General features: G+C 41.3%; 1 protein-coding gene across 1 annotated transcript; it reads right to left on the bottom strand.

Annotated features, from left to right (window-relative positions):
* Positions 1-102: 102 nt before the first annotated feature.
* On the bottom strand, positions 103-20,804 carry LDHA (lactate dehydrogenase A). The gene is made up of 8 exons (XM_007434965.3): positions 20,658-20,804; positions 13,676-13,810; positions 12,518-12,635; positions 10,287-10,460; positions 7,969-8,142; positions 3,049-3,166; positions 2,591-2,714; positions 103-841 (listed from the first exon to the last, which is right to left on the bottom strand). Exons 2-8 carry the CDS (start codon positions 13,799-13,801, stop codon positions 677-679), a joined length of 999 nt encoding a protein of 332 aa, XP_007435027.1. The 5' UTR covers positions 13,802-13,810; positions 20,658-20,804; the 3' UTR covers positions 103-676.
* Positions 20,805-21,457: the final 653 nt, after the last annotated feature.

Below are 21,457 nucleotides of genomic sequence, written 5' to 3'. Positions count from 1 at the left end.
TGATATTAATTTTGGCATTAATTTTAATTCATTTTAAATAATGTTAGCTGTCTTGAGCACTTGCCAGAATGGTGGGTGTGTACGAATGAATGAAGGCAGACAAAAGTAATTGAGGTTTATTTTGCTCTTTTTGGCTGGTACCACAGCTAGACAACTGTATCAATTCTAATTGTTGCATATACAGCTTCCACAGGAGAGTACACAGGGTTCTCTTGAAAAATATGCACAAAGACTTGAAGCAGCAATGTCAGGAAAAATACATTTACAGTTGCTCAGTAGTGGAACTTTAAGTCATCTGTCAGCAGAAAGTATTGGTCAGTGTATTCGCCAATCATTTTTGATAGCAAAGTCTTTTGAGTTTTTGGAAAACCAAGTAACTTATTTTCTGATCTGACATTAACTGGGGGAAACCAGGAGAATTTCATTTAGTAGTGTTTTTACGTACATGTTGGATCTACTGTATGTCTCTTTGTAAGACTACATTACATTTCTATTCTGTTCACAGATCAAGATAGGAAACTTGCAGCTTCTGTTGCTAACTGAGGAGCAGGCATTTTGTTGTAATTTAACTGTTGATGCTTCAGATACATATGGTAAAGGAATTGACCTATTTGAAAAGTGCAGATAACAATCAACTAAGATCTGTTACGCATTAATAAGCAGCAAAGAGACAGACTTAAAATTGAAGCTCCTTCTGGATTCCCCACAGTGTATCGGCACTCTTCCGCAATTTATCTTCTTCTTCACTCTTCAGAGTCATTTTTATCACATCTGTAATGCCTGAAGAGCCCAGAACACAAGGGACACTTAGGAAGACATCATCTTTAACTCCATGCATACCCTGGAAAGATACAATATTTGTGTCAGTGAAATACCACTTCTCTTTAAATATAATAGGCATTTTTCTCATCACTGGAAAAAATTAGAGAAAGCCACAGAGTTTATGGGGAGAAAATATGTTAAAAAGCTTCCGCTTCATTGCTCTATCTTGGAAGGCCTGTGTGCATTGTAAAAATTGCTTCAAGCACAAGAAACAGGAAAAGAGAGTTGAGAATGGGAAATGTACTCCTTGTGATGAAGGTCCCAACAATTTGATTAGAAACACCTGTTCTCTCTTCCTGTTTATCCTGTGACACTCACCCCTGAAATGCCACTAGTGCACCATTTTAGGCTGATATAGGAGAAAACCCTTTTCAGAACATGGCAGGTATCGGAGAGCCCCAGGGTTACTACAGGGCAATGCTTGTAAGGAAGCTTCCCTTTCTCCCCACAACCACTTGCAAATGTGATCTTTTGCTCAGGTTTATTGCCAATGCTGCCTGTAGGGTTGAGAAGACACTATAGAAATTGACTTTTTGACCAGGCAGAGAAACAGTGAAATAGGGCTCATATTGAGCTCTTTTCTCCATCTAGCTGAACTCTCTTGAGGGGGAATTGCTGAACTAGGTAGCCCCCCTTAAGCTCCCCATCCCACTCCCCACCGTGCAAACTTTTGCTTATACCAGGGAACTTCTTCTGAAGACAGGGCTCCTTAATGGACTGGACTGTGGGAAGGAAGTGGAGAGCACCGTCGGGATCCTCTGGGTTTGCAGTTACAGCTGCAAGGAGGCTACTGAGCATTCCAGAAGCAGACTTACCCCTTTTGCCTTATTGGCTCCTTAGGCCTTATAAGCCCAGCCTTCCAGATCCCTAGAGCTGCCCTTCCAGAACTGGATTTTGCAACATGGAAGAAATAACCAGCTTTGCCTTATTAACTGAGCCCAGATCAGACAAAGGAGCAGCGTGCCAAAGGCCACCCTCTGAACTGGTCTGAGCCCCTAGCTCCAGGAGAACCATGGCTTCAGGACTGAAAGGGACCTCCTCCCTCTTCTGAAGGCTCTGTCCACCCCCTTCTTGAGAACCAGGATCATGTGACTGAAAGATACACAAGCCTTCCTTCCTCTTCCCCCTAACCTACCCACTTTCTCTTCTTCCCTGCCCCTCCACAATCTACCCTGATTAAATATTAAATATGAGCTACTTTTTCAATCCCTCTTTTATCCTTCTGGAATCCCAAAGTTAGGGCACATGCACAGTACCCCCCTTCCTCTACATGTTCAATGCGTCATTTGAATGACCAAAAAAGGGGCTTCTACAAAACATGTATTAGACTCACTCTCTTCCCTAAAAACTGCATGCTGCCCATTCTTACTCCTAAGGATTGTTCACTGCTATTTTTTCAGCACTGCTTAAATATTTTTCCCTGCTGAGTGCTATTTCTCCAATGACAGCTACTTTCCCTTTCATGACTATTTCCCACTGACTGTTCATTCCCCCATTAAGTGCTTCATGAATGCTTTTCACCTTTACTTTGCTATTTCCTCACCTCTTTATTATTGTAAAGGCTGTTTCCCACTGAATGTGTGTCCTTCACTGCCCTTTCCCTGGGGCTGGTACTTTTGAGGTCCATATTTACTCTGGCATGTGTAATTTTTAAATATTCTTTAGTTTAGTCTTGCTGGCATTCCAGTTCCTGTTGGATATTTGGAACTGGATTATGGCTAAATACTCAAATTATAAAACCATAATGTCCTAACAAGCAGTTGATTACCTTCACCATTGTAGAAATTGGATGTACTCTCCTTAAATTCTTCATGATGGTTTCAGCCAGATCAGCCACAGAAAGACCAATTGCCCATGATGTGTATCCCTTCAGCTTGATCACCTCATAAGCACTGCAAAGGATTAACAAGTTAGATCAGTCTGCAAAACTATGATACTACTCATGATATTGCTAGGCAATGATCTAACACACGATATACTAATTTGCAAATTAAACCAATTTTTTCAGTTCTGAAGTAACTTCAGAAATACATCCAGAAACATGAAAAAAGACAGCCCATGTCAATGAATTCCAATACTCCACATTAGTATTGAGATTTTGTAATAGTTATGACACTACCTAAGTCAATGGTTAAATAGAGGTAACTGGAGATGATATTTTGTCATGACATTAATGTACTGTATCTGTTTTATACTATTCTCAGCCATATAAATTTGAAGTATTACCTGTCTACCACCTGCTTGTGGACTTCCTTCCAGTTCTCCTTGTCTCCATCAGTACCTAACTCAGGATGCAACTCTTTTAGGCAGACACCAGCAACATTCACACCACTCCAGACAGGCACTAAATAAAAAGATTTTCCAGGTTATCCATGCCTCCAGAACACAAGCTCATTGTAATCACAAAATGATATGGTTAGCATAAAAAACAACATTACTTTTTGATTTACTCTTTTAGTTTCATTCTGGCCATATATCAAGAGGATTTTATTCTGAATCATGGCTTTTATTTAGTTTATTCACTTCTTTGCCATAATTAGTTGGCATCTGCCCTGGTGCCTCCTCCATCCATCTATGTGACCAAAAAAAAAGAAAAGAAAAAAAAAAAAGGAAAAGAGGGCCCCAGGAAAGCTCTGAAACACCTGCAAATTGATGAGCTGGTTCCAAATATGGGCTTCATTCCAGTAAGCAAGGAAGATGTGTTTACTATAAAGAATCAGCTTGAGCCTCTGGCCTTATTTGAAAAAGAGAACGAACTAGCTCCAGGCAATCCAGATCCAAATCTCCCCTCACATTTGGCTGAACAACTTTGGCAGGAAAGTACTGAGTAAATCTTTAACAGCAGTTCCTTTTCATACTGACCTGCTGACAAATGAGTGCCTCTTTACTGTGGACCTTGGGTCTTTATGTGAATGTAACAGCAATTAATGTGAAGCTCTTCCATTTTATATCCTCTGTCCAAACATATTTTGATCTCTGTTAATCAGAAATCTTATCCACCATCATCATCTGAAGAAGTGAATCAGTCTTAACCCCTGGATTAGTACCTTCCTAATTCTCCCATTTCCTTTGGTATTTCCAAATACTTGCTTCAACCAACTCAAATAATGCTTACTATTGAGAACAACAGCTGGGCCTCTCACAAAAGAGTTGCCCTCTCTCTGAGCCTGCTCCTACATATCCTGATTCCCTAAGTGGACTTAGTTGAATGGCTTCTTGGTAATATGGATAGCCTCAGGATTCTACGTACATTTTGCTCTTCAACAATTCCCCTTATGAGGAATTACTTGATTTATTTTCAATTCTTCCAGTCCAGGTCTTCCTTGACATGAATATAAGCTTCTGCTCTCTACTTCAGAGTATAAGTACTATGCCAAGTCTGTCAATAACAAAAATATCCCAGCTAAGGATTCCACAAGAAAAGCAGATAAGATAACCTTGAGAAGTAACAGCCAGGACTTCTCTAGGTGCCTGTCCTAAGTCAGCTGAAGATACAGAGAGTTGGGGAATCAACTTCCAAGGATTCATTCCACTTCAGAGTGGGAATCATCAGCCAGTCAAGAGTGAGCTGCACCTATTACTTCTAGATTCATGAGGGGGCAAGCTTCAATCAAATGACAATTACCTTTGCTTCCTGTTCGCAGCTACTCTCTTAGAATATAGGTAGCTGGTGTGCCAAACAGACTCATCCTGATTTCATTTTATTTCTGCATTGGTTTGACATTCACTTTTTTTCAGGACTAAGTCCACTTGATATCTAGACCCCTTAGAACTGGATGGTTATTCTGAACTCTCAGATGTTCTCTTGGTACCCTCTTAGTACCCTAGTTTTCTGTAAACTCTGCATCTGTGTCTCTCAACCTTACTTTGAGAGATGAAAGTCAACCTCGGCAATCTCAGCCTGATCCTTTATCCTCAATCTATATTTTAAATATTATCCCTGCCTTCAGAATCCAAGTTCCTTGTATTCATAGAATTTTATAATTAGCATAAAATAATTTAGCAAATGACAGCTCACACTGGCCTTATGGAATTAGATGAATCCCCTAGATTTATCCTCCTCATAATCAGATTAACTAACAACTTAATCTTTTTAGTGCGGAAGCCCAGAAACACTGATTTTCTTAATATGTCATTGCAACTGTACACAAAATGGCTTGGACGCAGTAAGCAAGCTGCGAATAGTCCTCTCTGCCTCTACAGATAGAACTTGGCTTGGACACCATGTACTATGTATAATTTCTCCCTCAAGGGCTTGTGGAGCAGCAAACGCTGCTCCTTTGAGGCATAGAGAAACTAGTAACAGATTTTAAAAGTTGGATATTATATTTCTGATCTCTTTTATTTTTGCTTAAGTTACAGTGTTTCACACTGTAAACTATTTAAGAGTTTACAGTGTGAAACAGAATTTTAGTAGTAAATTTGCCTAAATGCCAATACAAAAAGAAGCACAAGCAATTAATGCAAATTTATGAGATCTGACCAACATTTTCCTGATAATTTTACTGGAATGGAGGACTGGCAAAAATGGACTTGCAGAAGTGAAAAGGATTTAACACTGTATCTCAAAGCAAGAATGATTAACTAAGTATTTCCTATATATGTATTTAAATTTTGTTCAGAGTAGGTAGCTGAGTATTTTGAAATATATGGCACAGTGGCAGGTAGCACATATTGTACCACAAAGAGCAAAGTAAAGCAAACCTTCCAATGTGTAGTCTTTCACATGAAGGATAAATTATCAATGGCTGATGTAACACAATAACATTATTGAGAGAATGGATATTCCTGGGCACCTGTAAGAAAACTGAAATCTCACTAAATCGTCTGTTGGATTTAACTGTGAAAATCCTTTGTCTACAATGAAGATAGGACATTCTACAAGGGGTAATTCCCTCCTACTCCTGATTCAAGACTAGAAAGTTCTGACTTTTTTTTCCAGTGGGGGGGAACTCTCTCCCTAGTTATGGAATGGCAAACCAGAGAGCTCAAAGGGAGAGAAAAACTTGAAAAACATAGGAACAAAGAAGAGACATGTTACACTAAAGACCTTCATGGTAAATCCACTATGCTATTGTCTATAGCAGAGCCAAAGTATTCTACAGTAAACATACTGGAGCTGTTCCTGGGCATGGAATCCTAGGTCCTTGCTCAGAACTATGTTCTGCAGTACTGTCCTGCCAAAGGAGACATAAGGGTTAAGCTTACAGCACTTTATTAAGGAAGATACAGAGCTTCTAGTGGAATGGGCCATAATTTCTTGCAGGGCAGGGTCGTTCTGAGTCTTGTAAGCTAGTTTCATGGAAGCCTTGATCCACCAGGACACCATGGTCACAGATACTCTGTGGCCCAGGTGGGACTGCTGGAATGACACCGGGAGACTCTGAATTCCTGCTTTGCTCAGATAAACCTCAACAACCCATCTACTGTGCAGTTTGAGCCAATTCCTTTCTAACTGGGTCTTGGGACTGGGGCAGAAGGGACTATTTCTTCCTGGCTCTAGTGAAAAATCAAGTTCATCTTATTCATGAACTTTGGGTCTCAGTAGAGAGTGATAATGTCCAGCTGGGCGATACAGAAATCCTTCCTGGTAGATAGTGCCTTATTGCTGAGATTTTGGCCCCAAGTTGGAATATCACTTCCCATGTCAGGTGGTCCAAGGTTGAGTCATGGAAGAGTTCAAACTGGGCTTGGGTTAGAATGGTCTGCATGGATTTGTTATCCTCAGCTGATGAATTAGTCCTACTCAATCTCCAACATGTACTTTGCAACCAGTGATTCAACCCCTCTTGACTCAATAGGTCTGGTGATGCTAAGAGACTCCACAGTTGAGATGTCAAGTAGGTGAACAGGTCTAAGAACCTATGTCTCCTGGGCCAATTCAGACTTATTACTTGCAACTCCACTGTCTGATCTTGCACTATTCCCAGGAACCTGGTGATTAGTGGGAATAGTAGGGGAGGAAGTGTATACTGGGTCTTGGGGCCAGATGATCCCCAGAGTGTTGCTTCTGCTCCTGGGATAGAAAGTGTAAGATAGACTGAATATGTCTATGAACAACAAATTGCTATCTATGTTTTGCAGCTATACTGGGAGGTCTAGGGAGTTTACAGGAGGTGAATAAAGAGAAAAGAAAGGAAAATAAAGTGCTAAAGGAAAAAAAAAAAGTGCTGGAGATCTGCCAAAGTTGAGGGAGTTCTTGACAAGCTAGTGTGCCCTGTGGAGCAATGCAAGCCTGGAACTGGGAAATTGATGTATCTTCCCACTGAAAGCAATGTCAGCATCTTTTCAGCTATTCCATATGTAAAATGCCCTGGCTCTGCTAGAGAAAAACCATCCAACACAATGAGAGTAAAGAGTGCTAATCTGGGCCCTGACATCCTGTTAAGAAAAGCAATAATACAATTAGATGCTATTAAGCTGACCTTTCCCTAAAGTCTGCAAGTAATTTTTTTATATGACTTTTAGAACATTTCCACAGTACTCCATGTTGTGCATACAGATTATTATATTAATTACTATAAGCTATTATGTTAACTTCTGTGTAGGATGGTCAGGGGATCAGGTGCGACAAACTCTAAAAAACCTCCAACCTTCCTTTACAGAACACCAACATACATCAAGAGTCTCTTACATGAACAGATTTATTTTGAACTCCCATGTTATGAGTACAGAATTCAGCTGGATATGAGTTCGGCCTACTTGGATTACAGAACTGACCTTTTCTGAATAGAACTGAAGTCAAATATAGATCATCTAGTGTTACCTTCATGTAGCAGAGCAGGGTAGATTAATTTTTATATTGAGAAAGGAACAGAGAAAACTTTCTTTAGGTTTGCTCAGCATGTAAATCTAACATTCAGGAGCCAGATCTACTTCCAATTCAGCAGACCTCCAGTTATATCAGTATAGCTAATGCAAGTTAGGATTTTGTCAAAATTTTATACACATACATACTATTCAAGAACATGGAAGATGTCAGAAGGTTTCACGTGCAGGACAGCAAGTAGATTACCCAACACAGGTTTCTACAGTCTTGGGCTCTTTCACAAAATGTTGCAAAACTGCAACTTTTATCAAAATAATTTCTCAATTCTATCTTGGTACATAATTAGGCTTAAGGTCAAGAGAAAAATTCTTGCTTACCACTGGAATCTCCATGCTCTCCAACAATCCAGCTATGGCAGCTAAGAGGATGGATACCCAGTCTCTCACCCAACAGATGGCGGAAACGGGCAGAGTCCAGGTTACAGCCACTTCCAATAACACGGTGCTTAGGAAAGCCACTGATTTTCCATGCTACATAGGTCAGAATATCCACTGTTGATTAAAAAAACCAACAACGATTAAATTGGAAAATATCTGCTATATTAAGGATAGAAACTGTGAAGAACAGCTTGCTAAGTGCTGTAGAGAATCAGCAGGCCTTGTCCACAGGTCAGAATCACAGACCATTTTAAGTTAGGCAACTTTGTATATTTATTTCCACTTGTACATAGGACTCCCTCGATGATGATAAGAACAAGATCCTGCTTTGGGAATGGCAAATATAGAAATCCTATACCTGCCCTGCTCCCATTTTAATATGAAGTGCCTGGTAAGTCACATACCTCTTCCAAGTTTCCTGGCTGTTTCATGTAAATGAGAAAACTATTCGAGTTCTTTGTGTATTTGGGGGAATGTAAGGCTAGTTGTAAGAGATTTCATTTGAGCAAAATATTGTGGCTGTGCAGCACTGCCAGATCAAAGAGAAAAATGATACTTTTGGAGCATCAAGGATGCTGTCACAGAATCAGCTCCTTAATGCAGCTGCATTTTTCCCTAGGATTGTGTACCTATTCTGCACAACTGTCATATGATGCTTGGAAAAAACATTTTGATTTAAGGAGTTGCCAGCTACTGCACACCAGTAGATGCTTTAAAACACCATTTCCCCCTTTGAATCCAAAGCACTAGGCAGCTCTACAAAGTAAGGTAGAGCAGAAAAACATACATCAAGGAAGTGAGAGGTTGAGCAACAATTTCACCTAAGATCATCCCACTCTCTGGCTATTCAGGAGAGCAATGAAAGCTTTCTTTTTTGCTTCCGTCTCAATTTGGCTGGATTCAGTCATTCAGTAAGGCATCACAAGAAACGGTGATTCATTATGATGATATCAAGCTTGGGTTCACACATAAGGCCTACTTCTCAGAGGGGAGGACTTCAGCATTCACCAGAACACCATATACCACTTCCGGTTTGGAGGATTAACTTCCAGACCACCTGTGGAACGGCCAGATCAGCATGATCTGGAGCAGAATCAGAATGTTCTTCAGTTCTTTGGAAGATTCCATTCCCAGTGGTAGGTTTTACACATCACACTAAGTCATGATGTGGACTTGTTTGGCTTTATATCATGCTTGAATTTAGCTACAGAGCAGTATTTTGTAGAGAATCTAGGCATTCCCTCTAATTATCAAAAAGACACTTAATTAGCAAATAAAAAAGTATATTAAACCCTCCTGACTCAAAGTTACATAGTGAAACTCTCTTTCAACTGCAACTGATTGCCTGTCCCTGACTTTTATTTCCCTATTGTGAACTAAGTCACTCTTCTTGCTTTAGTTACTGTTAGAGAAAAGGTGAACACTGACTTTGGCCACTGACTTTCCTGGATTCATATCATCCTATATTTTATAGCAAACTTATTCTGGGATTACATGATTGTTCTAACCATGGTAACTAAACCACCAATAGTTCAGTTCACAAAAAAAGCTATGCCAAAACTAAATAAACTCTATTACAGCTTAGCATAAGGTGCGGGTCCTTATGTGGCTAAAACAGAGCCACTTTTACACATAAGGAGGAGGTCCCAGTGGGGGGAGGCAAAACTCTAATAGTTGCATTAGTATCAAGACAAATTTAGGGAGGAAAACCTTGAGCAGAAATGAGAATCCAAATGTAGAATCAAGACCTAGTATGCTCAATGAATGCAGGCAGGCTTTTTAAAAAAAATCTGAAAAAAGAAAGGGTAGAAAAGAAAGAATGGAATATCTTGGGAGAGAGCATGGAATTTTGCAATACTTCATACTGAAACATTTTGCTGGGGTCCCTATTAAATCAGTAACAAACCATCCTGATTCCTATTTTATCATCCCCATGTCACTATTACCCTGGAATAAGGAATAGGGTTAAATAAGGAAGAAGACATTTGATCCCATGTGGAAGGGGACATAAGATTCCCAGGGCTGACTTCCAGTTTCATTATGAAGAAAGGTATTGCTACACTTGTACTGGACTTGCCAGACTTTTGCAAATATGTACTAAAGTGGATTCAGCACTCAAAAAAGTGGATTCAGTATCCACAAGATGCAGAACAAGAGAAAATTTAGATTTCCATCAAAAAAGCATATGCCCCTCCCCCATTAAAAACACTAGACAACGAACGATAGACTATAAACATTCAGAAAAGGAGATGGCCAACCTGGATTGGAAACAACAAGCAGCTTGCAGTGAGGGCTGTACTTGACAACATTGGGAATGATGAATTTGAAGATATTCACATTGCGCTGAACCAGGTTAAGGCGAGACTCGCCTTCTTGTTGACGAGCTCCAGCAGTGATGATGACCAATTTAGAGTGTGCAGTCACAGCATAGTCTGCCAAAAAGAGATTGTATGATCAACATACATTTCAGCATGTATCTGTGTGACAGGTGAACAGACTGCATGAAAAGTCAGAGAAGAATAGGTCTATAAGCATGAGAGTTATAAAACTATGAAAAGGGAATCTATGCTTTCCTGCGACATTTATTCATTTAGACTTACAGGCTGCTTCAACTGCAAACAAGAAGTACATCATCCTTCCTCATCTGAGATCTGCCAATTTTGGGACTTCACAGTCCAACAGTGCTGAAAGCTGGTTGAGGATGATGACCCTATGTGTTCCTAAATGTATCCAAGAGAAAATGTAAATCTGTTTTCAACAAACATCCCCAAATTCCGATGGTTGCTAGAATGTTCAAGCCTCCATGCAAAAAAGCATTTGGGGAAAAAACAGTAAAATAGAGCTTCACATCCTGTTGATTTTTTTACTAGCTCTTTTCAAGCAGAGTCAATGCAAAGCCCAGGTCTCTTCTGTAGCCTCAGAGGCAGACCCATAATTAACCCAAACCTGTAGTTCTTGGGTTTGATAAGAAAGATACTGAGAAGGGGTGAGGGAGATACCTGGTCATGAAACGCTACGACCTACATTGTTAACACAGGCGGGGCTGTGATTAAACAAAGCAAAAAGAAAACATCTCTGAAACAGCGATTCAAAACAGAAGACTGCTCTACTCACTACTGAGCTCACTGTTCTTTAGAAGCAAATTCTGATTTGCGAATCTCTGTTTCTCTTTTATTATCTGCCTCACAAATCTATACGCAAAGTGGCAGCACGTTTTGTTTCAGGGCCAAAGGCCAAAATGTCTACTTCTAAACCTAGCTGATAACTTTTCTGGACATGCACCAATAATTTTTTCCCCCTTCTCAATTCGTTCACTGGTCAACTTCAGATTTATGTTCTACACTCTTAATAGCCTCCTTGTTCTAGGAGCCAGGGTCAATTCATATATTTTTTCCCTGTGTTTCTCCGAATTTCTCATATCTAAAACTAGCCAAGTGAACAAGCCAAACTGAAAGGTGGAGCCCCCAGCTAATGTAACCTCTCTCAGGTGAGGTCATATAGCTGCTCTTCACACATAAATCAGTCCAATATTATCTCACTTTCCTGAATGGCTATAACAGGAATCACTTAATAGCAAGGAGCCACGTAGAAGCACGGAGGCATACAGCCAACATGACACCAGCCAGCCTGCATACGACCTTGTACACCCCAAGAAGGAAATGCATGATGGCTATAGAATGTAAGAACTAGCCTAAAGGATTATTATAATGTAGAAATAGTATTAAGATCTTCCCATTTTAGACCTGAGATAATGAAAGGGAGAAGTCTGATTCTGTTGCTTCTGTTTTCAGTTACCTGCATATATTCCAAAAAAATCCTTTTTGCTTATCTTTGATAATGAGTAAAAAAAGTGACACCCGTCTGGTTTGGCTACAATCCACTTAATCCTTTTCTAAGCATGGCAGTCTGACTACAACACAATTTAATGAAAAATGTAAAAATAAACTTATTTTATGCTATTGAAGTATGGAGTCTGGCAGTACTGGCAAAAGAAGAGCAGAAAAAAATGTAAGGCTAAAATTCTGCCATCGGGACATAGTGACAGTGAAGCAGATCTGTTTTTACAATTCTGGAAAGCCAAGTGAGATGGATCCAAATTTAGTAATGTTCTGAGTAATCCCACTGAAATCAATGTTATTAGACATGATTAACTTTTCCAAAATTGTGGCAATAGATATACTGTATGGTATATGATTCTATCTATGTTAGTATTGTTTTGGGATTTTTTTGGGTGTGTCCCTGAAACATATCAGCAATGAGTAGCTACCACACCAATTTGTAAACCTTCAGGTCTGTGGCTGATTAAATCCACCATCTGCAGCTCACCCCTCATAAGAGAAGCAGAATTAAGCAGCACCAACTTCAGAGCTATCTCAGCAAGAAAGGAATTGCATTGGTTTCCATGGCCAAAAGCACTCACTTCAGTGAAATATCAGATATTGCCACCTTTCTAAAACAAAAGAGGGTTTCTGTAACATAAAAGATTAACCTTTGCCGGAGACGATCTTTGGTGTTCGGAGAAAGAGGCTGCCATGCTGAAGATCCAGCATCTCTCCCTTCAGCTTGTCCTCCACAACATCAACAAGAGCAAGTTCATCAGCCAAATCCTAAAAAAGGGCCAAACAGTAAAAAAGAGAGAGAGAGAGAGAGAGAGAGAATGGCATTCACTGACCTGAACTAAGCACTAGCACAGACCCTCTCCAGCTCTTACCTGGGCAGCCAAATGGAATCCCAGATGTAATCTATCACTTTCCTGGGCAAAACCAGGAGATTTACGGAGCCTCCAATAACCTCTCATACATGGCTTATGTTTGGTATGTCAGGTCAGACTTATTTATTTGTCCAATTACTAGGCTGCCCAAAAGCTACCCCAGGCAATTTCACAAAATTATATACAGGAAAAACAACATTAAAAAAAAAAGGGCTCATTTGAAGGCAAGTGAACAAATCTCCAGGGGATCCTGTCCCAGATGCTATAAGAAAGAAGGCCCACTAGATGACATAGCTTGTATGATATCCTGTAAGATGACTTATAGTACAAGAACTGTTGGTTCAATTCTGACCCTACCAATGGGATGAGTTCTAGTAACCTAGTATTAGTATTTTCAACAGAATGAAAGGTTTAAAGTTTTTATCCATATATCTATTTATCTGGGCAGGCAAGACTGGCTTCTTAACATTTCAAAAATAACTAAATAAACAATCAGTACAACATTTAGTAGTATGTAGAACACAAACATGCAGAACTACACAGAAATGCAGTCTGCTTATACAACTTATTTCAAAAATAATTTCTTGGATTTATACCTTACAGAGCTCAGCAGTTTTCCATTAAACGATTGTCTTAAGGAGTATTTTTTTTATAGGTTGCATTAAAATTGGTAAGATGTTGTGTTACCACTGGCACGGTCCCACTATGTTATGAGTAACCTCAGATAGATACAGTACCCTTGAAGGCAATGGGCAAAAATTGAAGGAAGGAATAGGGTCATATTAGAAGCAAGTATACTAGCTTAAAGACACTGATCACATCTTTAGTAGTCCAAATCTGTGCACTGGATCCACAGCAGCAATCTGTTTCAAACAGACTGGAAAGAAGACCAAACACTGCAATTCAGATGGACACAGCATATGATGCTACTCTTACCTTCATCAAAATACTGATGGCACAAGCCATGCCAACTGCACCAACCCCAACCACAGTGATTTTGTTGTGGGCCTGTGGATGTTCTTCTTTATGGACATTTTCAATCAGCTTTTCTTTGAGAGACATCTTGTAACACTGGAAGAAAGAATCACAAGAAGCCCATTGTCCTATATTCATCATTTGCTAGATAGTACTATTACATTTGCTGTCAGTTCATTTCTAGCATTATCTCAGCACTCAGGTGTTTTACGTCCCCACATACACACATATCTATTTAATTATGCACATGTGCCAGAATTGTTTTATTTTCAATTTGGCTTTTAACAGATTTTGTTTTCACAAGGAATGTGGATGCAATGGAATAAAGGCACATGAACTGAGAGTCAGGGAATGTTGTCCTCACTGATCATGGAAGCTGTACACCCTTCAATATGAGGTTCAGGTTAGACTTGGAGAATTTGTCCCACTGGGTCCCATGAGACATGCCTTTGATCCTACTGATTTCTCACAATAATTTCTCACAGCACAATAATCTGCACAGTCAACATTTTACCATATCTAATCATAGGATCTGGCAACACCAGTGAGTATCAGGAGAGGCATCATCCTGCGGTCTCTTGTCAACCTACTCAGTACACATTCAGGCACAAAGTCTAGATGGCAACTGGGAAACTCAATGGAGATGGGAGTCATGTAGGCAAGAGCAGTGAAAACAACATATTGTTTGTCTTAGGTAAACTGCACTATGCACACAGAGATCACAGAACTGGCAGTATGAAACTGATTGCTTAAAGTTAAAGTTCAGAAAGTTTGTTGCTATAAAGACAGTCTGGTTCAGGGTACAATCTGATACACAGTTTCACTTGGGCACATGAACTCCAGCAGCCCTGGATACTAATTAAACTAATGAGGCCTTATGTCCTTCTATTCCCTAAATGGAAGCCAATCATGAGACGAAACATGTGTTTTTTTTAAACATTATGAAAAACTGGCCTATTAAATGCAAAAGTAGAAGAGGTGACAAAATATAAAATTTAAACAACCAAACCCCCAAAAGCAACAAAGCTAAAGGACAGGAATCTACAAATTGCAGTGCTACAATGTACATAAGCTATGAATAAAAAGCAGGGGGGAATGATTGATTGCCACCCAATAGAAGTAACTATTAAGTTAGATCCAGAAGTCTCAGCTCGACCCATACTAGAATGTTAACCTCCAAAGACTGAAGTTTGCGTGAACTTTTAGAGCTTCTCGTAGACTTTACATGATTGTTGATCCACAGAGAATCCACTTCCTCAGCCAAACCAATTACGCCTCTGTTCAGTTTTATCGGTAAAGCTGCTGGCTTTTTAAAAGAATTTTCCAATAATTATCAAAAGCAAAGGTTAATTTACCAGAGTTCATTAATCACAAGTTTATTTTGCCCTTTCATCCAACTAACTAGCTTCAGCACAAAGGAGAAATATAAACCTATGCCTTTTCCTGTCACCTGAGCATCATTACACTGCTTCACTATCCAAGTTTATTAAAACCTTCTTCTGTTCCATATACTGTAAATATTTCCTCCTTATAGTCACAATACTTGCTATTATTTTGTAGTTCTCTCTGCTGCTTAGGATTTATGCCCCACCTTGATGCTGTCCGGATGCAGTTCACCAACCATTACATTTACATATTCTATTGCAGTTTCTTAAACTTTTTTCTCTCAGGACCCCTTCCCACTTTTAAAAATTACAGAGGACTCCAAAACAGTTTTTGTCTGTATGGGTTATGTTTATTGATATTTACCATATTTAAAATTAAAATTGACGCATTTGCTGCCGCTACCACCTCTCATGATTGTTTGATGTGATTTTAATATTGTATTATTTTTCAACGTAGGCTGGCAAATAATTTTGATTTTGAGTACTCCTGAGAGGGTCTTGGGGAACCCCCAGGGGTCCTAGGACCACACTTTAAGAAATGCTGTTTTATTGAAAGCTGTGCCCCATACAAACATTGACAATGGTGCTTCCCATGGACACAAAGGCCCAAATTAACAAAAAGAGTGCTCAAAATGGTCAGTGAATGACAAGTGATTATAGGGCACTGTGATATTTTAAAAGTCTGGCTCTCCCCACCACCACCTGCAATTTTTTATGAGTGTAAAAATATTGCCATTATTTTTTATGATTGCAAAGGATTTTTCATTCAGATGTTAGAAGCCAAAACACAGATAAGTGTATGCATATGTTATAAAAGCACAATTTGTTCAACGTATTATTGTTAGTGCAAATCAGTGATTTCCCAACACTGAATCCACACACAGTTCAGGCAAGACAGAACGAATCAACAGATTCACCAAGGCAGAGACAAAGTGACTTTACAGTATCTTGTTCTCAGAAGCCAAACTAGTGCAATCATTTTATTTCATCTCTACCTCAAGCTCAGTTAAAAGCTTGAGTCTGTACTTGTGCTAAGTTGTCTAGGCTTCTGATTTTCAGAGCTTGTCCCACCATTTGTGATGCCATTCAGAACAGTGGAAATTAATGGGGCTCACTTCAGCTTTGAAGAAGAGACAGACTCAGTTTTTGCTTTGTTGCTGAGAGAGTTAAATCAGATCTACACAGTCTGACTTTTAACTAGATTTCCTGATTATATATAATACATTATTGGGGATAAAATAAGACCAATCAACTGAGTTCAACTCAACCCCCTTTTCTAGATACAATGTATTCAATTTTATTATGTATGCATCTGTTGTAAGCTGAAACAGCAGTTACCACTGTTTTCCCAAACTCTTGAGGCACATTTTTATGACAGATTTTTTAAATGTATATTTTTGGAAAAACAGCTTTGGCCAGCCAGAGCAGCTATGAAATTAATGGCAGGCATCAAGAAAGTAACGTTTGACAGGGCAACACATGGAAATCTTCAGGATGTTGAGTCACAAGGCAGGGATAGCTGGAAGAGAAGTAGTTCTCGGCAGATAGAAAATAAGAGGTGGGCAGTACCAACAGAGAAGTTGTACAGTTTTGTCTATTTAAAGAGACTAGGGGTTATGAAGGGTAGATGAAAGAGACAGAGGACATAACAGCAAGTCCGTAAACTAAAATTCCTCCCAGAATCTTTATCATCCAAAACATTTAGGATTAAAATATCAGTTTATTCTGAATCAAAATAAATAAAAATCACTGCTTAATCCAAAGTTGATGCAATCAAACAGGGCAGCATATGAATGCATATTGCAAAAATTTGTTAAAAGGATGAAATAATGCAGCATAAGAAGGATGGAGATACCCTACATATATTCTACAGAACTAGAAGCAGCCATGGAATGACACACCACTACTTATGATCCAAGACAACGTTTAAAAAGTTTATAGAATAGCCAGCTATATACATGTAGTCCCCAGTTTAAGAACAAGTTCCCTTCCCAAGGTCTATCCTTAAGTTGAATTTGAATGTAAGCTGGAACGGTATTATTGTATAATACTGTATAAGTAGTATTGTGTAATGAACTTGAACCATTGTGTATTTAACTTGAATTTTGCTACAGTAGGCTCTGTTCTTAACTATGGATCATCTGTAACCTGTAACCTACTATTTTAACCTGGGGACTACCTGCAGTAATCATGAACGGTGCAGTTCATACTCTAAATTCCTGTACATGAAGTAGCTCCTCAACTGCAGTTGCATGGAGGAAGACAGCTTGAAACCCCAAGAACCTCAGTATCTGCTCACATGATTTTAAAGAAACATGAACATACAAGTATGGGGGCATGAACATAGTACCCATCTGCAACCCCTTTAACTAACGTCTTAGTTCATGTCTTAGGATCCTGATGCAGCTGCAGACAGCAGCAGCAGCACAATCTTAAGAGTGTGATTGCTTTTAGGAGCTGCAGAGAGGAGCCACTTTCATTCTCCTACTTGCTGCAAAGTACTTTTTTCCTTTGATGCCAAAGTGCACGAACAGCCCTCAAGGCAAAGCAATCCAAGTGAGGTCCTGGCATAAAACAGAATTGATATGGAGCAAGCAATTCAATATGTTACATCCCGCACGCTGCTCTAAGAATAGCATTACTTCAGAGGCGGATCCTCTGTCTGCATTAACCAGGGTAAGGCTCTGCTGTTTTTGCAGTCTGTAGCTATACATGGCTGGTTAAAGCAGAAAACAGTGTCCCTGAAGGAGGCCCTCCAGATATGTTGGTGTGTTGTGGTGAAGCACCACAACCGGCACTGGTTGAATTTTGCAAAAATACCATGATGACTAAAAACAGACTGAAGTCTGAAGAGTATGTCCGTCAAGCAGGCTGGCCACAGAGCACCGTTCTATTACTGGGACATTTACTTACCTGTAGGCAGCTGTTAAACAAATTCTAATGCAATCACAGATTATAAAATGGGAACATGTGAAATATTAGGAACTTCTCTACTGATTAAAAAATATTAATTTGATTTAGCTATATCATGAAATTCACACCATGTATCACCATAGAGCAGAAATTAACATGCTGCCCACCAGACATTACAGATCTACAATAGGCAAGTACATGTGAACCAGCCAATTGACAGCACTGAAACTGAAAAGTTGCTGCTTTACTCTGAATGGTGATTATGAAAGTGAAGTGTATTTACAAGCACTATGATATAATGGCTAAATGGTCAAGATGGAACCCAGACCTTCCCACTCTGAAATTCTTATGAAGCTCTCTGGACCAGTGTTTCTCAACCTTGGCAGCTTGAAGATGTGTGGACTTCAACTCCCAGAATTCCCCAGCCAGCCATGCTGGCTAGGGAATTCTGGGAGTTGAAGTCCACACATCTTCAAGTTGCCAAGGTTGAGAAACACTGCTCTGGACAATCTTGGACCAGCCTTTTTCTCAAAATCTAGCCTATCTCACAGTGGAGTCAAAGCTATGTATACTGCCTCAAACCTCTTACAGACAGACAATTAGCAGTTGCAATATTTCCTTGATCAGTCTGCCACTTATATGCGTCATGGGATATAACTGGTTCCTTCTAGAGCCAGACATCCTAGATGACATTAGGACATTATGTGTGCCAATTTTAAAAGCAATGCATTTCAGCTGCTCCACAGGACTAAGATATCAGGGATGCAATTAGACATAAAAGCATACTTGCATTACACAAGTAGCAAGTCAGAAAGTCAAGGAATTTCCCAGGGAAGTTATGGGTTCTGGATATATAGAGGCATATATATGTTTCACACGTATGAGGAAAATCATGTTTCAGTAAACAATACAGAATAAAAATAAACCACAATTTTCAAACTTCACAACACTGAAAAGCAGCCAGATAAAGGCATCCTATTCACAAGGTGATGATATCTGTATTACTTCCTGCACATGAATTTTCAGGGCTAATTTACTCAATGACAGACTGTGTGTACCAACTCTCTGAAATTCTTCATTGTTTGTTCCCTGCCTGTGGCTCTTCTCCAATTTGGCACCATCCAGATAAATTGTGACCGCAACTCCCAGAATCTCTAGGGAGCACCCAAGTTGAGGAATGCTGAGCTGTGTGATTTTGATCACTCTTTGAAAGTCCTACTGTTCTGTGAATGACCCCGGGACATTCTGTGTGCCAAGTCTTTCTCAGCATACCTGATGGGGCAGTTGCAAGAATAATATTGGGAGAAGTCGAGACTATCTAGGCTCCACTAAGCTCCTTGCAGGAAGGACAAAGTAAGCCAATAATAATACAATAGGATATTCCTGTCGCTATCAGGAGCTTGAAAAAATGTTGCATTATGCAGGAAGATTGTTTTATTCTACATGGTGATCGCTTTTTTCCCCGTCTGTGGCCAGATGGCTGTAAGACCCGCATCTCCTGCGCAGCATTCCTATAGGGCCATACAAGTTGATTGCCCCATCTCCAGCAGCGCCGCTCCTGGGAACGAGCGCAACTTGTGAACAATCGCATCCAGCTACGGAATGAAAGAAACCCTCTTCGCCCATAGCCCGATTCCCATACAGAGCAAAAAACCACCGCCCCCCCCCTTCCTTTCCCGACGCTAAGTTCTAAATCCCCGTCTTTCCGGGACAGACGATAACGATGCCGTTGGGAAATGCCCCTCGGTCAAAGCAATGAATCAATTCCCTCTCGCTCCCTCCTCAGTGCGTTCCGGTCACAAAGAGGAAGGGAGTGACCGCTGCCCGCGAGACTACGGCCCTGCTTCCAGCTCCGGAGGCTGAAGGAAGGCGGCCGCGAGCCTCAGAGCGCGAGACGCCCGGTCTGCACAGGAAATCGAAGGAGCGGCGGCGATGCAGGAGCCAGCCGGACTAAATCCTTCGGGAATGCTGAAACCTGTTGAGCCCATTGCGAGGGGCCGAGCCGAAGTGAACGCAGCTTTAGAAAAGGCGGCTGGTTCCTCAGCTCCGCCAGCCGATTTACGGGGGGAGGGGGGGGGGGCTGCAGAACTGAGTCCCTCGAAGCGGAGGCTTCAGACAAGCCGACGCCCCCACTGCCTCTCCAGGACCCTGCAAAGTTGTACCCACGCCGCCGGGCTTAGCGAGCCCCTCAGCCGCTCGCTCGGAAGAGCTCCTCGCTCCTCTCGCAGGCTTCTATCGGCCCGGCCCAGGGATGGCATCCTTCCTCCGACGTACCCAAACCCCGGGGCTCCCCGTGTCCCCGAAGAGACTCGGGGCGCTCCACAGACAGCCGTCTGCAACTGTTCCCCTCCAGCTGTTCCACCCGGGGAGGGGCAAAGGAAGAGAGCAATTAAGTACTCCTCTCCAAACTTTTGCTGCCAAAGAATTCAGCGGTAACGAAGGCGGCGGATCCTCCAAATCCCACTAAGAAAACCGCGTCCACACTTTTGTTCTCGCGCGCGCGCGGGAGTATTTATGCGTAGGCATGCATCCCTCTCCTCACGTTTACAGGACCCCGCATCCTTCTCCCAGTTAGCGGCTTCCAGAAAGATTGCCTTTCCTGTGCGAAACGCTCGGTCCTCTTTCCCTCCAGCCCGCTCCCTTACCTGGTAGTCTGAGCAAAGCCGCTACAACCCCGCTAATTGCCGCTGCAGTACCGCGAGGCGGGGGGAAGGCGGCAGGTCTTTTAATAGGGACTCCCTGCGTGACGTCAGTGGGGCGGGCACCGGGGGACGTGCCCTGCATCACGTCTGGGGGAGAGAGTCCCGCGGGCCGGGCTGCGCAGTCGCCCCTTCCTCGCACGTGCTCGGGAGCGCCTGAGCTCGAAAGTCCCTCCGTTCTATCGCCCCAGTCCTTGGGGGGCCCGGAAAATCTCTTTGGTGGCCAAAAGAGGAGGACTGCGCGAGGCACGTGTCGGCTCTTTAGAACAAGGGGTGGGAGGCAGCCTGGGCGATTCGAGATGGCAGACTCCTTCGGATTTCACCTCAATATCGTCCGTTGCCTTGTGAGGGGAAAGCAGCAGATGGGCAATTGATGCCGGTGGAAAGACGTGAGGAACGTGCTTCCTTTCTTTTGCTCCCCGTTGTGGGCGTTTCAGTGGGGAGCTCGGGTCTCCTTTGTGCTTCAGGTTGAGAAAATCAAGCGCCTGCCTTTCCCGGGTGACCTGACCACTAGGTGGCAGAAAGCATTAACTGCGTTGCCATCCAGTGGTCGTGAAGATTTGTGCAGCCCCGTATGTTAGCTCTAGCTTTGATTTATTGAGCTACAGTGGGGCAAAAAAGTATTTAGTCAGCCACCAATTGTGCAAGTTCTCCCACTTAAAAAGATGAGAGAGGCCTGTAATTTTCATCATAGGTATACCTCAACTATGAGAGACAAAATGGGAAAAAATCCAGAAAATCACATT

This window comes from Python bivittatus, unplaced genomic scaffold (genome assembly GCF_059951505.1).
Source record: "Python bivittatus isolate LINGU-HERP-01145 unplaced genomic scaffold, Pbiv_v1 ctg000480_np1212, whole genome shotgun sequence".
In the NCBI taxonomy this organism is placed as follows: Eukaryota; Metazoa; Chordata; class Lepidosauria; order Squamata; family Pythonidae; genus Python; species Python bivittatus.
This window is presented reverse-complemented; position numbering and strand designations above follow the sequence as displayed.